This window comes from Ambystoma mexicanum, chromosome 6q (genome assembly GCF_040938575.1).
Source record: "Ambystoma mexicanum isolate Mex_15411 chromosome 6q, UKY_AmexF1_1, whole genome shotgun sequence".
Lineage (NCBI taxonomy): Eukaryota > Metazoa > Chordata > Amphibia > Caudata > Ambystomatidae > Ambystoma > Ambystoma mexicanum.
Genome location: NC_090937.1, coordinates 1,401,030,711 through 1,401,050,115, shown reverse-complemented (window position 1 = coordinate 1,401,050,115; position 19,405 = coordinate 1,401,030,711). Strand labels below are relative to the sequence as shown.

The 19,405-nt window shown below is 45.1% G+C and overlaps 1 protein-coding gene across 4 annotated transcripts in view; it reads left to right on the top strand.

The window, feature by feature from the left end:
- HTT (huntingtin) overlaps positions 1-19,405 on the top strand; it is a 2,905,635-nt gene that overhangs the window by 2,688,974 nt on the left and 197,256 nt on the right. For all 4 annotated transcript variants that reach the window (XM_069632055.1, XM_069632053.1, XM_069632052.1 and 1 more), the window contains one exon: positions 6,854-7,044. In XM_069632055.1, coding sequence (XP_069488156.1) covers positions 6,854-7,044 — 191 coding nt within the window. The remainder of the gene's footprint in view (positions 1-6,853; positions 7,045-19,405) is intronic.

The following is a 19,405-nucleotide window of genomic DNA, read 5'->3' as shown; positions in this document are numbered from 1 at the left end:
CTCTCCCTCTCCCCTGCTAAATTCTTCACTGAAACTGCACTGAACCTGCACCTGGGCCACTCTCACCGACCTCGGTCCTTGGCCCAGCCACTCTCCACTTGCACTGCCTCCCTGGCAACCCTTGCACTGCGGGACTGTCTCTGCATCCCTACAGCTCCCCCCTCCCAGCACTTGTCTGCACTTACCTTGCACTTGCCACCAGCTGGCCCTATTTATTTATTTGTTTTTATTCTACTTACCCTGTTCAGCACTGCCCCCCCCCCTCCATTCCCCTTGCACTTTTTCCCTACCCCCCCTACCCCTGCACTTGCGCGATCTGAATGACACCTGGCCTAGTAGGATCGTTGTCTGTCTTCCCCTTGTTCCCCCCTCCCTGCCTCGTCGCGCCTTGAAACACTTGTGTATAGGCGCGTTACAAATGCCATATCGTATCATATGAAAGTATTTTGTTCTACTCGCTTCATCTTGCAAAGTATTTGCCGAAAGGGTATGAGAATTTGTGCCCTTCCCTTAAAATTCAACTAACTGACTACAACGTTAGACTCTTAAGTAGCACACCTGCCTTAACGGTAAAACAAGTTAACTTTACCTTTATACATTATTTCTTCATCTTTTTCTTTTCAAAACAAATGCAAGACGTTTAATTTCCACTATGCAATACAAACGGATGTATTTGAAGTTCAAAGTAAAAAATTGACACATAACCACTTCACCAACTGCAAGACACCACAGGTGATATATTCTGTGATTTGCCCCTGTGACAAATACGATGTGGATAAAACTATGCGCCCAGTTGATTTACGTATTATTGAACACAGATCCAGAATTCCTAATGCTGTTGAATGGCTACAATGGTTGCACACTTTTTGTTGAAAGAACCACTCGGAATATGACCTCCTCTGGGTGGTAATAGATACATATATCAGTGAAAAGAATCGGGGTACCATAGAGAACCGGTTGCCCCGTTTGGAACAAAAGTTGATCTACCACCTTCAATCGAATGTTGATGGTCTAAATGAGGATATGGATTGGTCAGTCATAGTGTAATTTTTTTAATAATTTTCTTGTATGTTATTTGCAGTCCTTATTATATAGATGGGTACACCAAAGTGTTGGACGATTGCATTTTTTTTATGCTACCATCTCAATGGCCCCTGTCAAACGTTGGACATGAGTGCACTCTGCAATTGCATGCTTTCCCTCACTACTGATTGCATCCGAATGTGGGTTGTTTGAATTCTAATTCCTTTTTTGAAGTTTCCATATTGGAGTTTGCCATTGTGAGATGGACAGTGCTGTGACATCAGGTCTATTCTGCTTACTAATGGTTAATTCCTGCTTGTTTAGCTTCTCTTGTTCCACCTTGTATGGACTTTGGGGCTTTTATTTATTTTTTAGTGATTTTTATTCTTCATTCAAATAACATTTTCTAATGGATTACATTGCCATCCAGCTGCTTGATCACTCTCATGGCACACCCAAACTTTTACATGCCATTCTTACATGACCGCTGCCATGCATTAGAACAGCTTGTATTAGTCCCTCCTCTTTGCTTATTTATACATTCTCATGCGTCTCACACACGTTTGTAAATCTTCCATTCTCTTAGTGGCATGTGCGGCGCTTACTGACTGTACTGGTTGTTGTCTTTAGAATCCATATGTTGAATAACACTGTGTGCTTAATTCAGACCTGTATAGCATTTGGGTTGTTTACTTTACCAGACTAATTGTGACACGTTGTGTTTGTACTTTTGGCCACTTGGTACTGACTCAAGGAATAACATTGTTTCTGACATGTCATGTAAACACTGTTGTTCGTGGGTTTGTCCTCTTTTATTATGGCGGTTATTTGTTACACTGCTTTTTATTCATTAATAATGGGTGTCCATACCCCCTGGAGGATTTGCATGCATTTGTGGTGATTATACAAAGCTGTACTTGGTGTTTTAGTGCATGGAACCTTTTAAAGTGAGCTCACCTGCGCAAGGATCTTTTCTTGAGCTCCCTTATGCTCCTTCATTTTATCATTTTATTTTATATCTTGGTATCTTCGGAAATTGTACATTAGTTTATGCATGGAAGGTGGACTATGATGTCTGCCGAGGATACAGTATCTAATCTGGTTCAAATTTATTCCATGAATCCTAAGTATTTGCTTCTAGTACTGTCTCTATAAAAAAAATGGTTTGCTTTTTAGAATGACTCTAATGGAGACACAGCTACCATGGCAGTAATGGTATTGCTTTCCCCCTTACCTCATTAATTATAGGTACTTTTGACATACATTTGTACATGTGAGTGTTGGGTGTCACCTGGACATAGTTCATTCAGTATAGTTATGTCTGTTTCGTTTTGTCTTGTCTTGTCCATTGTAGGAGTCCAAGGAGGCCCTGAGGAAGGCGGTTTACTATATTTGGTCACCAAAACTAGTGTGTTAACCATTGGAGCCTTGTTTACTTCTGCATTTAATATAGCTCTTTGGTCCAGCAAAACACCTGAGTAGTCATTTTGCTTTAAAGAAATGAATTTCTTATTGTTAACACTGCAATTGACACATCTACATCAGAGACCTACAGTTTGGTCTCAAATGTATAAATTTAAAGGTTTGGCATTACATATGTGACTTAACAGTACACTAGTTGGCCTAACTAGTCCTTGATGACTGGGCGGACTAGCGCGATCAGTTGATTGCGCCTCTGCCCTCAGCATACCTGTGATTTTTTTGGTAACAAGTGAAGAAAAACTTTTTTCTGTATTTGGATGGATTGTTTTGGATGAATTTCATGTATGGTTTAATTTTTGTCCTTTGAACAATTCGTCAAATAAATATACTTGTGTTCCATGTGACAGCTTACACTCTTTTTGAAAGGGGACCGATATGCCCCTGCTTGTCGATTCAAAACTAGTATATTTTATTCTTTACCTTTTGAAGTTACCGTGTGTGTGTGTGTACAACTAGTTTGTCCTGAACTTCATAAGGATTTCAGGACCCCTGGTATTTTTGAGCCGTTTCATTTAAAGCAGTGCTGGTGTGTTTTTAAGAGGTACATTGATTACAGAATTGTTATTTTTTTAAATTGTATTGTGTTTATCAATCAATAACTTTATTTGGTCCTGGGGCGATTGATGTGCAACATGACACATAAAACATCAGAAAAAAGGAAAAATATAAATAATGTTATGCATTCCAGCCCTTATTATTAATACATCAGTTGCAGTGCCCCTACGACCTGATAGTGCTCCAACAAGCTCAGTTGCCAGGAAAGACTTGTTCAACAAGGGTTACAGTAAGCAACAATCTCATCGGTTATACATAATGGGTGGACAGTTTGGCAAAGAGGAGTAACCCAGATTCCTTTTCCTCAAGGGGACTGCATTTGCGCCAGAGAACATAGGACCTTGTGACCTGCATGCAGAGAGTTTATCATTGTTATACACAGAATTAATTCTGATTACTGTGGCACTGTTTGTTGGAGGGTGGCATCTCCTATCAAATCCCAATAAACGGTTAGCCACTCTTGACTCCCTAAGTTCAATTTGTATGGACTCAAGGCCATTTTCCCCCTGCTGCGTGACCTGCTGCAGCTTTGGATATCATTGGGAGTTTCCCTTCATCAGGTAACCACTACAAGAGTCAACCATGTAAATGAGAACAGACTACCATGTGAGAATACCAGTAGAATATTTTCTGCTCTTTGAGAATTGTAACTCAGAAGATATTGATTATCTTTTCACTTGCTCTCTAGATGAAGTACTCTCAAGATTTGATATATTGAAAGGTGCTCCTGATGAAGGGAAACTCCCGAAACTGGTTTAGCCTTTTGTTTTTATTTTTATTAATTAAAATATAAATGTATTTTTGAACTTTGCAATACTAAATCATTTCTTTAAGTGATGATATAATTTCTGAAGTATGTGTAGGCATCATGAAGCAAGACGCAGACAACAGATTCAAAGTTCAAACGAAATAGTTTTATGAACTGAAATGTCAGGATGGTTGAAGGGCTGGCTTGCCCTATGTATGCTCAGGTGTGATTTCCCTACCTAAAGAAACTAAGGATAGTCAGAGTCCGTAAATTCGACTTAAAAGTCTGTCTGTGTCCCAAACCTATACTTGCCCTCCCAACTAAAGCTAAACAATGTAGAGATGTCAGCAACAAAAGAAATGTTGTTCTAAATGAAGATCTGAGATTATTCCAGCTCTTGGCTTACTTTCCAGCTCCTCTTCCCCAAGTTCAACATAGTTTCACAAAGTCTTAGTATTCCCTTTCCCAAGTTCAAGATAGTTCCACGCAGTCTTGGGGTTCACTTCCCCAAGAGGGCAACACAGTTCAAAAGGTTTTTCAGGGTTTCTTTCCCCAGGAAGACGGCACAGTTCCACAAGGTTCTCGGGGTTCCTTTACCCAAGACCCAACACAGTTTCACAATGGCCTTAGGGTTCCACTTTCCTAAAACGCCACCAAACGTATAAAGCCTCCAAGACGTCAACTTGCTAATTTATACTTGGTTCAGTGTCTTAATATTCAAAACCAGTTTCGCCAATTTAAAATTAGTTACAAGGTGTTGGGTTTTGCCCTTCCCGTCACTCTTAATATTCAAAACCAGTGTCGGATCCACTTTGCACTCCTTCTGACTTCTTGCCAGTTTATACAGATTGCTTTCTTCTGCTTCAATTCAGCAATCTGTTTCACACATGCATATTTATTTTCTGTATGTTTTCTTGGCTTTCACAGATAGGGTATACGCGGTCTAGGCACAGCTGTCTGACCACATGGTCTACCCATTACAGGTCACACAACCAGTAACCATAGGCTTTCTTGTCAACACAGGTTCTTCTGTCATTGCACCTTTGTTCTGATTCACATTCACTTGGCTTTCTCCTCAACAGCCTTTTGGATTTGCCACAATGTGTTTTACTCTTTGCCAGTCTCTTGACTTTGCGACAATGTGTTTAATCATACAGGTCACTCCGTGGTGCTCTCTTTCCTTCACCACATTACATTCACACTCTTCAGTGATATTCATTACCTGCTTTTCATTGTATTTCATAGGATTCGTTCTTTGCTTTTCCATATATATTACGTGTACTTCACACAATTATAATTATGATTGGTTTTTTATAACGTGCTTAATACCGAAGAAGTTTCTAAGCGCAGACCTGGTATTCGAACCCATGTTGCTCTGTGTCGCCTTGCTTCCAAGACGAGCGTGTTGCCACTGAGCTATACTACCTGTGCCACAAGCCTGCCGTCCATTCATCGACTTTCCTTTAGTTCGGTATTCAATAGTTTTTAGTTCATATTCTTTTCACTTACAGTTCATCTTGTTCGTATTGTTCACCACAATCCTTCACTTTAGATTCACTTTTTCTTGCACATCTCATTTCGTTCTTTCAACAATTACCTTTGGCCTGTAATAGCCCCGAGGAGCGCCCTGGTACGAGTGTTCCTTTTTGTTCACTCACCGGTCCCTGGAAGCTCCTCCGGGCGGCTGCTTTCCTCTTCTGCTGCTCTGCATACACGTCTTCGTAGTATTGCGAGCCCCGCTCGCACTCAGGTCTTCTTTCTGTGGGTTGCCGGCAATTCCGCTCGCCTCTTGCGGACACTTCAGGTAGCTTGCAGCAACCAGATTTCTTCTGTGGGCACACGACCACCGCTGTGAACCTCTCATGGTTGCTCGGGCATCAGCTCCACCGCCTCGCTGGGGTACTTGCCGACATCCTGGTCTCCTGGCAGAACCCTCTTCAGCAGCCTCCTTGTCCATGGGATTTCTCTTCTCTCTGGCTAGCGCTTGGCACGGCGTCTCTCCTGCTAGTCTCTCTCCTGCTGATCTCTCTGCTCTGATTGTCGGCTCCACCTGTTATGCACCTGCAACCATTTAACAGGTTGCAGGTGTAAGTCCTCAAGCCCAGTTGCCTGATCATAGTTAGTGGAGTCCTCTGGGCCCTAATAACAGTCTGCAGGCCTCTTCCTCGTCGCACTACTATAGTGATATAAATGAGGGGAAGCGAAGGGAAGTGATTGGCAACAGCCTAAAAAGGCAGGGGGATGGTAAGGTTGGTTATCACAATGAAAAAGGGGATACCATGTCTCGCCTGCGGACATCCCCTTCACCCTCTTCCTAGAGTCCCTACAGTGATGGCGGTTTCTAGTGTTATCCCGGAAACAGGGAAAAGGTAACAATAACCCATAGAGGTGTCTAGGACTGAGGGTTCACCATGGAAATCAGCGATACTGTGTCTCACCCAAGGACATCCCCCTACCGTTCCCCAAGTCTCCCCTACTCAGGTGATCCTCCCTCGCATCTCCACACCCAGGGTCGGGATCCAAAAGCAGTGGCACTTCTCTGGCCACCTGAGCAGAGGATGTTTGGGAGAAGGAAGTGAGGACACCCTCAGGTTCCTCACAAGTAACACTAATCCTGACTGATTGTCCTCAGTATTTTACGGTGTGCAAGGCACAGGAGTGTCCGTCACTTAAGGACACCTTTTTTTCTTGATCATAGCAGCAGCTTCTTGTGCCATAGTTTCTCCCAGCACCCAGAACAAATTATCATAACTCTTAATTTTATCAAAAAGTACTAGGTATTTGTTCTACAACATTACAATTTACTTTCTTCCCCCCTCCTTTGCTAAAGAGGTCTAATAGAGAGGCCCCATTACCTACTGTCTGTAATTTCTTGTTTCCTTAGATGCGCTTTTCTGAAGTCTCTCATGTTGAGGGCATTGCTCTTGTTGTGTTTGACATTTTAAAATGCAATGAACCTTAATTTTGTTTTAAAAACTACAAAAAATGCTGTTAGCGAATGGCAGTTGATTTTGTATTCATTTTTGTTTTGTGGCTGAAATTTAGGATAAGGCTGTAGCAGAACCAGTAAGCCGGCTGCTGGAAACAACACTGAGAAGTACCCATATGCCTAGCCGGATTGGAGCCCTGCATGGAATCCTCTATGTCTTGGAATGTGACCTGCTTGATGAAACTGCAAAGCAACTCATTCCAATCATCAGTGAATATCTGCTTTCTAACCTCAGAGGAATAGCACAGTAAGGCATCTGGGCCCATTCTGTTTTTGAATATTCCAATTTATTTGTTTGTAAAACGAAAAAAAGATCAGTTTCTTACAGTATTGTATAAACTGCCACCTGGTAACTCAGTTTGGTGCACTCTACTGCCAAGATGGCTAATCTGGTATAGACACCCCACCCTCTCTTTCCTTTTTCGCATCAACTTGAAATATCTTTGACTGTTACATATAATTAGTAAAGTGCTCGTTCCATTGCTGTGGCCTCACAGCACTGTGGGCTTTCTCAGATAATGCCATGCACTGACTTCAAAGTATCACAGTTGGACATTGTATATCAAATGGCATTTCAACATACACAGCATGATAAGAATTTAAATAATCGAATCCTTGGTTTACAGAGGCTTTAGTGAGACATTTCAATAACAACTGTATAACATAGGAGCAACATAGAGTTCTATCTCTTTAACACAGTCCACCAGCACAGCAGTCTCATCACTTGCAATATTGATGGCGCCAGGGTCGTGTGTGGTTGGCAGTGTCACTTGCTTGTTTTTATGTGCGTGGGGTAAAGGTATGTTGTGGCCCAATGAGCTTTTGCATGGTGCTTTAGTTTATGCATGCACATGAGTTATGGACCCTAGTCCAATTGAGTACAGCGATTGAATGATGGGCCATGTATTTGCACGCTCAGATATGTTTACAGCGTTTTGCTGGCATCCTAGTAGGCCTATGAGTAAAATAAAAGCAGTGATGCATTTGTTTACATAGATGGATAGAAAGCATCAGGGCAAAACTAAATGTTGGGTAGTGGAGAATTGGGAAGGGATAGAGCAGGATCAGCTAACACGGGAGTGAGAGTAAGACAGGTTAGCTGAAAGGAGTACATCTAAAACGTTGTATGACAAATCCCATTCCTTGTATCTCAGCCTCTCAGCAGCCAAGTATGAAGCTTCAATCTGCTGATGTTCTGGAGGGGAACCAACTCTTCTGACTGAGAGTACTCTCGACGGGAGTCACCAGGTTGAGCTGATGGTCATGTCAGCGATCAAAGTCCATGTGGACCCGAACAGGTACAGCCTCCGGAGAATTCGAAGTATGATAAGGTTCTGCAGGAACGCATAGAGGAGGTTGAAGTACCACTTGACCATCAGTCCGTCTCCCAGAAATCTCTGCAGAGAAAATGACCCTACAGCAGAACACCTTGCACTTCCTTTTGACACTAGGTGAAGAGGTCCACTTGAGTTTCCCATAAGGAGAAAAACTCCTCCAGTGCCTCCTGACAGAGCTCCTACTCATGGGAGGCTGAAGTCTGTCTGCTTAAGTCATCCACTTTGACATTTTCTGACCCAACTAGATGGAATGCTATCCGCGACATGCCGGTATAAAGAGCTCCGAACACAGTTGCATTGCGTCTCTTCATACAGGCGAGGACCCCACACCACCTTGTTCGTTGAAGTAATGTATGTCCACCTTGTTTTCCGTTAGGACCAGCATGCACTTGGCCCGCAGTGAGGGGAAGAAGGTAGCCCGGGCCAGCCTTATGGCCCATAATGCCAGCAAATGCATGTGTTCTTTGGCTCACATTGGAGACTATAGTCTGCTCACTGTATGGTCTAGGTGAGTGCCCCAACCCCTCAAAGACGTGACTGTTACAACTGTCAAATGCAGCCATGGTTGCCGTAGAAATTACTCTCAAAAGGTGGTCTCTCAGACAACCACCATGCAAAATCACCGGACACGCAGTCTGAGAATCCCGAGAGGTCTGAAATGTTGCCTTGAAATTGAGACCACTAACAATGGACTAGCTACTGAAGAAACCTCATGCACAGCCGTGGCTCTCGCACTGATGTGATTTGTATGACCCTTACCTCCAGAGCCTTCCCGGGGAGTGCCCATGACACCCCCAGCAGGGGACGCGGTACGAGTAGAGGTATGGAAAAGCATGTACCTGTGACTTCAACAGTAAAGGGAGCAGGCAACAACCTCTGCAGTAGGCGGCTTCAATCAATTGCCAACACAGGAGAGGTTTACCAATATATACCAATATATATTTTTATTGCAAGTCCACTGCTCACACCATCCAGTAACCCTTCATATGTGTATTAAAAGACATGTACAATATATAACACATCAATACACAGTAGTTGTGCAAATAGATGCCGCGCACTTAATATTTATGTTCAAATACATGTCACTCGCTAATGAACACTCAATGAATGCTTTTTAAACTCTCATGTAAAAACTAAATCATTTAATTATGACTAATTGATGATAAAGAAACATTGCCATTATTGTTGTCACTATACACTACACAATATGCACAAAGTTATTAATGAAAAGGCTGAAATCAGTGTCATTTCCTCTACTTCAAATCAAGACTAAGACTGATCAACCTTCTCCAAGAAATCCTAGTCGCCTTATAATCCAACTACCTGCCTCACCAGGTTGTGATAGGTAACCTCACAAATCATGCCAGGCAATCTAGCAGCTGCCTCACCTCAATCAATACCTGAATACCTTTCTCAATGCAAAATCAAATTAAGGGCAAAACAAGATACCTCATACCCCGTAACTTTATAGGATCGAGAGATGAGGGCTGGACAGGATTGGATGCCTGGAAAATCCACAATTCAAGGCAAATGGGAAAAATGATAAAATTGGACAGCATTCCAAAAACCACCTATTACTGCACCATAAGCTTTTCATCTTAAAGGAATCAAGGTGAGACGTAAGATCACATTTTGGGATATGTGCTGAAGGAGCATTGTGATTCCCCCAAGGTCGACTCTTTCGTCTACCTGGTGTTAGATTCTCTGCCAGTTTCTGCGCCACCGCCCATATAACAAAACATGCGGTGTGGTTTAAGCAGGCTCTGGGTGGGGTCTCTAGGGCCATGTCCTTGTTTAGAGCTAGACCAATTGATCCATTGTTGCAACTGTACAAGGGCAAGGCTGCCTCGGTTGCCAGATTCGGGATTCGGGATGGAACTGTGGGGCTAATCTAATGTTAGTGTGGTCCAGGCAGCAGAGAATATTTTTTTTAATAAACTGTTGGGCTTGCCAGTTTCGGCTCCAAATTTCAGAGTGCACGCAGAATTAGACTGTAAGCCGATTGGGGATGTGGTTTCTTTGCAGCCAGTATTGCAAGGGCTTAGGTTATGGGGCAATGGGAGAACTGTTCTTACTCACAAAACAATTATCTCTCTGATTGATAAGGATTCGGGAGGCAAGGTCCCATGGCGGTCTCATATCAAGAAACAGCTGATGGCAATTAATATCACGCATCTGTACCCACCTTGTGATATGCTTTCTCGTGGAGAGATAAAACTATGGACTGCACGCTTTTATGAGTTTGTGAGTGTGAATAGAGAAAGCAGGGAACTGTTGAAACATAAGAACCGAGGGCTAATGACAATCATGTCCCCGGGATGGGGGGTCGGAGGAAAGCATCTTTCCCCAAGCAGCTGAAAAAGAATTCAGGTTCTGCAAAGAAATGTTTTGAAATAACCAGAATCCCGCCTGGGGCTTCAAAAATCCAGTAAAAGAATTAGGAGGGATTGTACCACTCCCATCTGTAAAGCCTTGCCGCTCTTCCTCTCCTTCCAGCCATCTGCCTCCTGGTCTTCCTGCTCCGCCGCCCCGAACAACTGTGTGCAGGGGCTGAGCTTAATCTGTACCTTTTTTGGGCCTTCCCTAATCCACGCCTACAATCACCAAAATGCGTCCAACACTGATAATTGTTCTAAACAAAATATCGAGGACACAAGCATCATTAGCTACTAGAACTTGTGCCAACAAATATGTTTTAGCTGACAGCACCTTTGCTGTTATCTATGTTTTGTATTTTGCAAGAACATTGGCACACGGCCCAGAAAGGTCTAGCAGAAGCAAACTGCTTTGTTTACACACCCGGCTCAAGGCCATTGGTGCGCAGCCCGGGCTATTGGAAACAACTCTACTGTACTTGATCACAACATGCAAAAGCAAATGTCACGGTTTGCATTTCACTAAACATGAACATGTTTTCATAGCACTGTGCATTTAGCAAGAAGGACTGGACTGTGGCTCAGATCACATGCCATTTTAAGCATAGCTAATATGGGCAAACATAGGGAATACATGTCGGCACCAGCGGGATGCATAACGCTATGAGACCCAGTAGGCACAGAAGGGCTAAGGCCGGAACCTGTTCTTGACATTAAAAGACATGAACCATCTTTAAGATGTTTGCCACTCAATCGTTGGGAATAAAGGCCCTTCCCAGGTGAGTGTCCAGGACTGCAGCGATAAATTGGAGGGACTGAGGCAGCAGAAAACGGGACCCCTTGAAGTTCAGGGTGAAACCCAAACTGTGCAACAGGCCTCATGTGCGGTACAGTGAGTATGATTATGCGCATTTTAGTGCCATACAGGAATGCATAGAACGCATTGCAGGTGGGATGGGGGACTCTTAAGGGGATAGATAATAACTTCAGTCTTTCCATGCCAAGGTGCAAGCAAGGCAGTAGTGGGGGGAGGGAGACAGTCACATTTTGTATGGTTTCAGATTTCATGGTGCACTGAGGAGAACAGAGATCGAGGGAGTTAGTTATCCATGTGGATGAGAATGCATCACTCGAATAGACTTGAATAACAGGGTGAACCTGCAGGGGAATATATGTTGCATAGAGAGCCAGCTGGCTAAATAGCCATTTGGCCTGTCTTTCAACAACATTCGGCGAAGTGTAGGACCATTTGTTCTCATGCTGCACCTCTATCAGACCTAGATGTAATCCTCAGTGTTATGTGGGGGCGCAGAATTGGGCTTTGGCTGACTCCACAAGACTATTAGCTGTTCAAAATACACTCTGGTGAAAATCATTCTGCAATAATTAGGCTAGAACTGGCTCTGTCCTTGGCTCACAAATGTTCTGTATCTTCTATGTTTTCAAGGTGCTAGCAGAAGGCAATTTGACTTGTGGGCCTAAGAATTCAGAATCTGGGGGGCAAGTGCCCCTTACCAACTAAGTGACCAATTAGTGATCCTGTGATCTTTGCATTTAATAGCACACAATTGCTCAGGTCTGATTTCTCCATCGTTAAAATGACTCTCAGTGACTTGATACAGGCTACCGATATTTGGTTCTGGAAAAGAATTAAGATTATCATTGCAAGAACCAACAAGCATAATCACCCTTTTTACTCAGCTCTGTTGTGTTGAGTGACATCAGTCACCCTTTTGCATTTTTGTCATTATCTTCAGAAGAAACTATTTATATAGAGTGACCTGTTTATGCTAATGTACTTTTAGGAGCCCTGGTCCATTTATGGAATAAAATAGTTGGGTTTTGTGTTCTGAGCAAATGGAGGTTCATCACTGCTACCTTGCCTAAAAGCTAGTAAAAACAATGGGACTCATTACAAATTCGGCAGTGTGGGAAAAAAGTGCTGGTAATTCCGTTGCTGCCACTTTTTGGCAGTAACTGAATTACTGCCATTTTTCCTGCATCGCTGAATTATAACATTGGGGGTGAAGTGGAGAATTTAGCCCCAGCAACAAGCTGGAGGCGAATCTGCCAGTTCACCGCCAAAAATCGGTGGATTTACCATAGTTTTCCACCGACGATAAATCTGCCAAGATTCTCATGGAGTCCTATCGACTCCACAAATGGGGAATTATCACCATTTGTAATCCCGTGGTAAATCCATGGGACCAAGTAACCTATTTTGGTGGTAATTTGGCAGGTTTACCATCAAACTCCGAATTAGGCCCATTGTCTTTAGTTTTACATATTGTAATTTTATTTTTATTGATCACATTTTCCGGGGGTCTGCAACCTGCAGCTCTCCCGATGTTTTGGAATATGACGACCATGATTGTTCGGTTTATAGTGATAACATTTTTTTTTTATGCTGTTTTTTATTCGAAACCCTCCCTTTTTTTGTTTTTTACCATTTTTTTTTTAATCCCGGACCCCAAAATAAATATATAATTAAAAAAGAGTAATTCCACTTTTTATTTTTAGAGATTTTTTTTCTGACCTTTTTGTTATTCGAGATTTTTGTTTCGAGATTTTGACCGACCACCTGATTGTTCACCATTGACTAAACTGGCAAGAACTGATGGGAGCTGTAGTACAAAACATATCTTCCCCAGCTGCAGGCAGGATCAACATGTTTTCATCAGTCACTAGGGGGCACATTGTGCTACTCCGCCTAGCATCATTGGCCTCAGATATGCAGATATGGTGTAAGTGGAGCATATATGGAGGTGCCAGATTTGCTTTTTTCTGTGTTCTCAGACAGTGCTTTGGAACACCACTTAATGTATTCCTAAAAGTTCATGCACCCTTTAAAACCATGGCCTTCAAGCCCTACATATCCTGCAAGAGGCCTGTGTTGGATCCTCACTGCTACTGTTTTTTGCCTGCGGTCAGATCATGACGCCAGGGAGTAGCTTTTGCCAATCGGTGCATCCAAATGTGGTGAGGATGGGCACGTTCTTCACTGCACGAAGTCAGTAAATCGACAAGCAGTGTCCCCCCCCATTGACAGTCCACTCTGTCTCCCATAGAAACCTTGGAATCGGTCCAAGTAGTGTGAGGACACATATTTTCTTTTTAAAGTAAAAGGAGGTCCTACCCCAGTATCTCTTCCTTGTCCAAATACTGAACCTGCAGCCAACACTGTAACCACTCTACTACCCCTGATGTTTATTCCACAAAGTCTGCACACACTTAAACAAAGCAGGTACCATTTGTTACTACTTCTTCCCCCCCAAGGAATTGGAATACTTTAGGCTGGACATGCTTCATGTATCATACGCCAGCGACTGGAGTTCAAGAAGGGATGGAGGTGTAAAAATGATATGATATACCATTTATAACGCGCTTGTACACAAGTGTTTCTAGGCGCAACGAGACAAGGAGGGGAAAACAAAAAGGAGGACAAAAGCAGCGATCTTACAAGGCCTTGTTTTATTCAGATCGCGCAAGAGTAGGGAATGGGGGAAGGGAGAAGTGCTGAGGGTAGGATGGAAAAGTGCAGGACAAGGAGAAAACAGCAAGAGTGCAGCCAACGGGTGGCAAGTAACTGCAAGAGAGGGGACTGTAGGTTTACAGATACAGACCACACATTCAGGGGAGCCAAGGGGCAGTGCAGGATTGCAGCTGGACAGGCAGGGACCTGGGCCCAAATTCAGAGGGTGACCAGGTGACCAGTGCATGGAACAGGCAGGTGACCATCAAGGGAGAGGAAGAGAGAAGGCAGAAGCAAAGTGAATGGTCTTGAGTTGTTTCCGGAACCGGAGATGGTTCTGCTCAAGTTTCAGAGGGGCAGGGAGGCTGTTCCAGAGGGAGGCCCCAGCCGAAGAGAGAGATCTGCCCCAAGCCCTTTGCTTGGAAAAGCGACTCACCCTCAGAGTGTTGGAGGTGGAAGAGTGGAGAGCTCGAGAAGGCAGATATTTAGGAAGGGAGAGTTGGAGGTATGATTTATGATATGATTGGTTATTTAGTGTGGTAAGCCTTGTGGACAGTGCAAAGGGTCTTGAACTTGATCCTTGCTGCCACTGGGAGCCAGTGAAGGGATTTCAGAGCTGGAGAGATCCTTGAAGCCAAGGACAATTTCTGCAGTCCTGTGCTGGATGAGTTGTAGAGGACGGAGAGGTAGAGGCAGGACGATTCAGAAATAGGTTGTTATAGTGGTCCAGCCTAGAGAGAACCAGTGCTCTGGAGACTGAGAGCTTCTGGGGGAAAGTGAGGAAGGGAAAAAGACCTCTTAGGAGGTACTGCTGATAGTTTGACTTCTTAGGGAACTCTTAGAAACCTCGGAGATGTGAAGAGAGAGGAGAGTGTGGAGTCGAAGATGACCCCAAGGTTCTTAGCCTAACAAGTAGAAGAAGAGGGTCAGATGAGGAGGATCTCAGTCTTACAGGCATTAAGGCAGAGATCATTGGCGGCACACTACTCCTGAATTGCAGAAAGACAGTCTGGAATAAGAGAAGGAGTTGAGGTGGCTCAAGGGAGCCTGAAGGAGAGCGGAGTGTCATCCACATAGCACAGCAAGTTGGAACAGAGGGTGGCTATGCGGTGAGCCAAAAGGTGCCAGGTATTGGTTGAAAAGCCAGGGAGAGAGATTAGACCCTGGGGAACACCACAGGTAGAGCGAGAGATAGAGGAGAGGAAGGACCCCATTTGGACCTGGGAGGGTCGATCAGTGAGAAAGTTCAGCCATGCCATGGCCTGGTCGGTGATAAACAGGTTATCACGGAGCCAGTTGAGCAGGATGGCATTGTTGACCGTACCGAAAGCAGAGGAAAGATCAAGGAGAATGAGGACAGAAGGAAGGTTAGAATTGAGGTTTGAGAGCAGGTCTTCACAGATGTTAAGGAGAGCAGTTTCTGTGCTTCTGGCGGCTCTGAAGCCAGACTGATGGTGATGGAGACAATCAACAGATTCGGTGTGAAGGCTAAGCTGGGAGATGGCCAGCTTTCCCAGGAGTTTGCACAGGAAAGGAGTAATGGAGATTGGGCGATAGTTGGCCGGACAGGAGGGATCAGCAGAAGGTTTCTTAAGAAGGGGGTGCACAAGGGAGTGCTTCTTTTTTAATTTTTTATTTGTATTTGCCATAAATACCTTTACAAATATTACTTCATACTTCATATAAAATACAATATAAGATCCATTATTCTTAAAATCATTTACACAAAACAAAACATCTTATATATTTACATATCTACTACATTAAACAGAATAACCTTAAGTCTGCTTCATAAGTATATCAACAACTAACAATTACAACAGAAATTCATTTCACATGTGCTGTTGCAAAACAAAATATAATCACCAATGTCTTATTTCATTCACTTCCATATCCTAACCCTCATACAGTATTAGCGTAATTATTTCGATTCTATTTCATCTAAACGGACCTGCAGATTATTCAAGAAATGGGTTGGGCTAGAATCAGGGCCTGCCTTGTGCCCCAGATACACTGTGCCCATAGCATTTCTCTTGAAAGGTTGAGATCTGTATTAAAGAACGACTCGAAGTGCATCATACGAAGACCTTCAAGAAATTCACAATAAATCACCAGATGTTTGTGTTTCTCTATTTTACAGAATCTGCATCCTTCAATTCGTACAGAATTAGTCCTTTTAATCCAATACTTGGTCCTTTCATTAGTATGAAAGAGATCAAACTTGAATCTTAAGTATACTTTTCCTGCTTTGCTGCACGGAAAGATTAACAAGTATTGCATCCTAGGATATTGTTTATGGCTGAAACCTGTAATATCTAAATACGATTTATAGGATGCGTTCTGCTCAATCGTTTTTACCCAGTCATACTGCATCCATCTCTTTTTTACGTCTTTGGGTTCATTAGCAATCAGTTTCAGATATATGTTCATTTTGGTAACTCTTTAGCAAGGCAGGGTATTCTTCTCCAACCATTTTACCAAAGTCTTCTTAAAAAGTTTGCCGGTGGACTTAACATTTTCCCATAGTTCACCAACATTCTCCATGCAAATTTAGCTGATAAAGAGTTTAACCCCAGGTAATGCAAAATCATAGTGTTGGGCAGTGCTTTTGGTAGGTCCAGCACCTCTTTCCAGATTCGTCCTTGTATTTTATTTAACATTATTAATAGATCTAATAAACAGAGATCTAAACCATACAAGATGATGGGTTTTATTTTGAGAGTGTAGAAATCTAAAATACTGGGACTAATGTACATTTTGCATGTCTAATGTATATAATTTTCATTTGCTAAATAAGGTGAATTATTTTTAGGTTCAGGGTTCTGTTCCACATTGCAAGGGAATTTACATCAGTTAGATTGTATCCCAGGTATCTTGTTTGCAAAACATTTTGTACAATCGCCCCCTCCAGATTCCAGTTGAATTTACACACTTCTCCAGCATGGGGTCTGGCATGGATTCACATGCTCATGAATATTCCCGTCGTCAGGCTGGGAATCCTCGGTAAAGAAAAAACCGGTATCAGTTTCGTTTCTGATCTGTCTTTCGTAGTAATAACCAATCACTGGTCTCTGCGTCATACTGACCACAGCCAATGACTGCCCTCTACCTAAGCACCGCCTCTGGCAGCCATCTTCAGATTTTTACCGCACGTTCATGTGTTGGGATCCTCGTGCTATTGCTCTCGAGCGTTAGTGCTATTTTTTTCACGTTTTTTTCTCAAAAACTTCGTTTTTTCGGTCAAAAGAGCCTCAAGCTCCACCGACTCTCCATCCGATCAATGGGGACCCGTGTCGGATTCGTCTGCGCCCCTCAAGGGTGAAGATTTTGTCGAGCTACGCTTTTGGAGGACTCCAGAAGTTTCTCGGGCCCGGTCATGGCCCAGGAGAAGGGAAGCTCGACGCCCGGAAAGCTGTTCAGGGTCTGCCCTGGATGCCAGCTGCAGAACGTCTTCAAGGAGGACGAACACTCTTTTTGTCTTTACTGCCTGCATGAGGACAAGACGCACGTGGAGAAGGACTGTGCGTTTTGCGGCAACATGTCGGAGCGGACCATGAAGGACTGCCATCAACGTCTCACCAACTGGCTGGAAGGGAAGAGCCCGTCCGGCGAGAAGAAGAGGAAGAAATCCGAGCGGTCTTCTAAGACCTTTGAGGACGCCCCGGCGACGGGGGTCCAACATAAGGCCAAGCACCGCGAGTCCGCTGGCACCGGGAGCGCCAAACGGTCGGGCTCTACGGGCGCCAGGCTGGGCGCACCCTCCCCGGCACCATCAACCACGAGCCAACGCTCTGGGTCGGGTAAGAGGAAGGCCGAGCACCCGGCGAGGCTCCTGGAGAGGCCCCGGTCGAGCTCGAAGGCGGAGGGGGAGCGAGGCAGTGCCCCCCCCCTCAAGGATAAGGCGGTGAGCACACCTAAGGTGGTGAAGGCCTTAATCCATCCGGCCAAGCCCTCTATCGAAACTGTCGTGGCGGCCCTGGTTCAGCCTGTGGAGGCTACACCAGTGGTGGCGACCTCGGGGCTCAGAGTCTCCCTGCCACCTCGGAGGGAGTCCTCTTTTGTGCCCATGGATAGGACCCCCGTGAAATCCCCCGTGGGGAAGAAAAAGGGGGGACAGGGCGTCGTCGTAGATTCGGCCTCAACCTCGGAGGAGGAGCTGGTCGAGGTCTTAAGCCACGGCCTCGGCGTGGAAGAAGACCGGCCCGTCGGGATGGATCCCGACGCAGGTGACGACGACATCGTCGAGGGTACCGACGGGGCCCCTGATCGCCCGTCGGATTCCCCTCTGCCAGCGCCGCGAGACAACTCGGCGGCCATTTTGTTGGCTATACAGTCCTTATGCTCAGAGATAAGGACGAGACTACCGTTGCCGATGGAACCTCTCCCGTCGGGGGACCCAGAACCGGGACCTTCTGGGGTTCCCCCTACCAAGAAAAGAAGGATCCACCCTCCGCCTCCTTTTCAGCCGTCGCGCCCCTTCCAGCCCTCCTCCCCGTCCACCCGAGGGGATGATACGGGGACTGACACGGCAGCGACGGGTACGGACGACGAGGTATACGACGAGGATGTACCGTCGTCGCCTCCCACCAGGGCTTCTCCGCCCGACGAGATTGGATCGTTCCACTCCATGATCGCCAGGGCATCCCAGCTTTTCCAACTCTGCCCTGAGGAGAAGAAGAAGGAAGGTTTCCTTTGTCAGCGGCGCGAGGCCAAGAGGAAGACGGTCCTCGCAGTGCCTCTATTGGATGACATTTGGGATGAGGGCCTCACCCTCCTCAAGAACCCTTCCACGACGCCAGCTAGAAGAGACAGGTACGAGAAAAAGTACCGGGTCCCGGACACGGCCCCCCTGTGCCTCCGGGCGCAGCCTACCCCGGACTCCGTCGTCTCCGCAGCGGCCAGGAAAAAACCGGGGGGGGGGTGCGGCCTTCACATCGACTTCCCCACCGGACGGCGAGGGAAAGAAATTGGACGCTATGGGACGCAGTCATCTCGTCTGCAGCGACGACGATTAAAGCTGCCAACGCCTTGACTATCGTGGCCCGATACGACAGGGAGCTCTGGTACAAACTGGCTCCCCTGCTGGACTTCTTGCCGGACGACAAGAGGGCAGAGGCCATGGAGATCCTGCAGGAAGGTGAGGTGGCTTCGGACCACGCCATTACCGTTGCGACGGACATCGCCGACACTGGGTTCCGCCAGTTGGGCAACAGCGTTTGCCTTAGGCGGCGTGGATGGCTCAAGGCTACGGACTTCCATCAAGACGTTCAGACCAGAGTCCTGGACATGCCCTTCGATGGGAACAACCTGTTTGGGAAAACAGTGGACTATTCCCTTCAGGCCATTAAAGCGGACACCGAGACGGCCCGGGCCCTTGGAGTTCTGCAACAACGACGGACGCCCTTTCGGAGCAGCGGAGGCAAG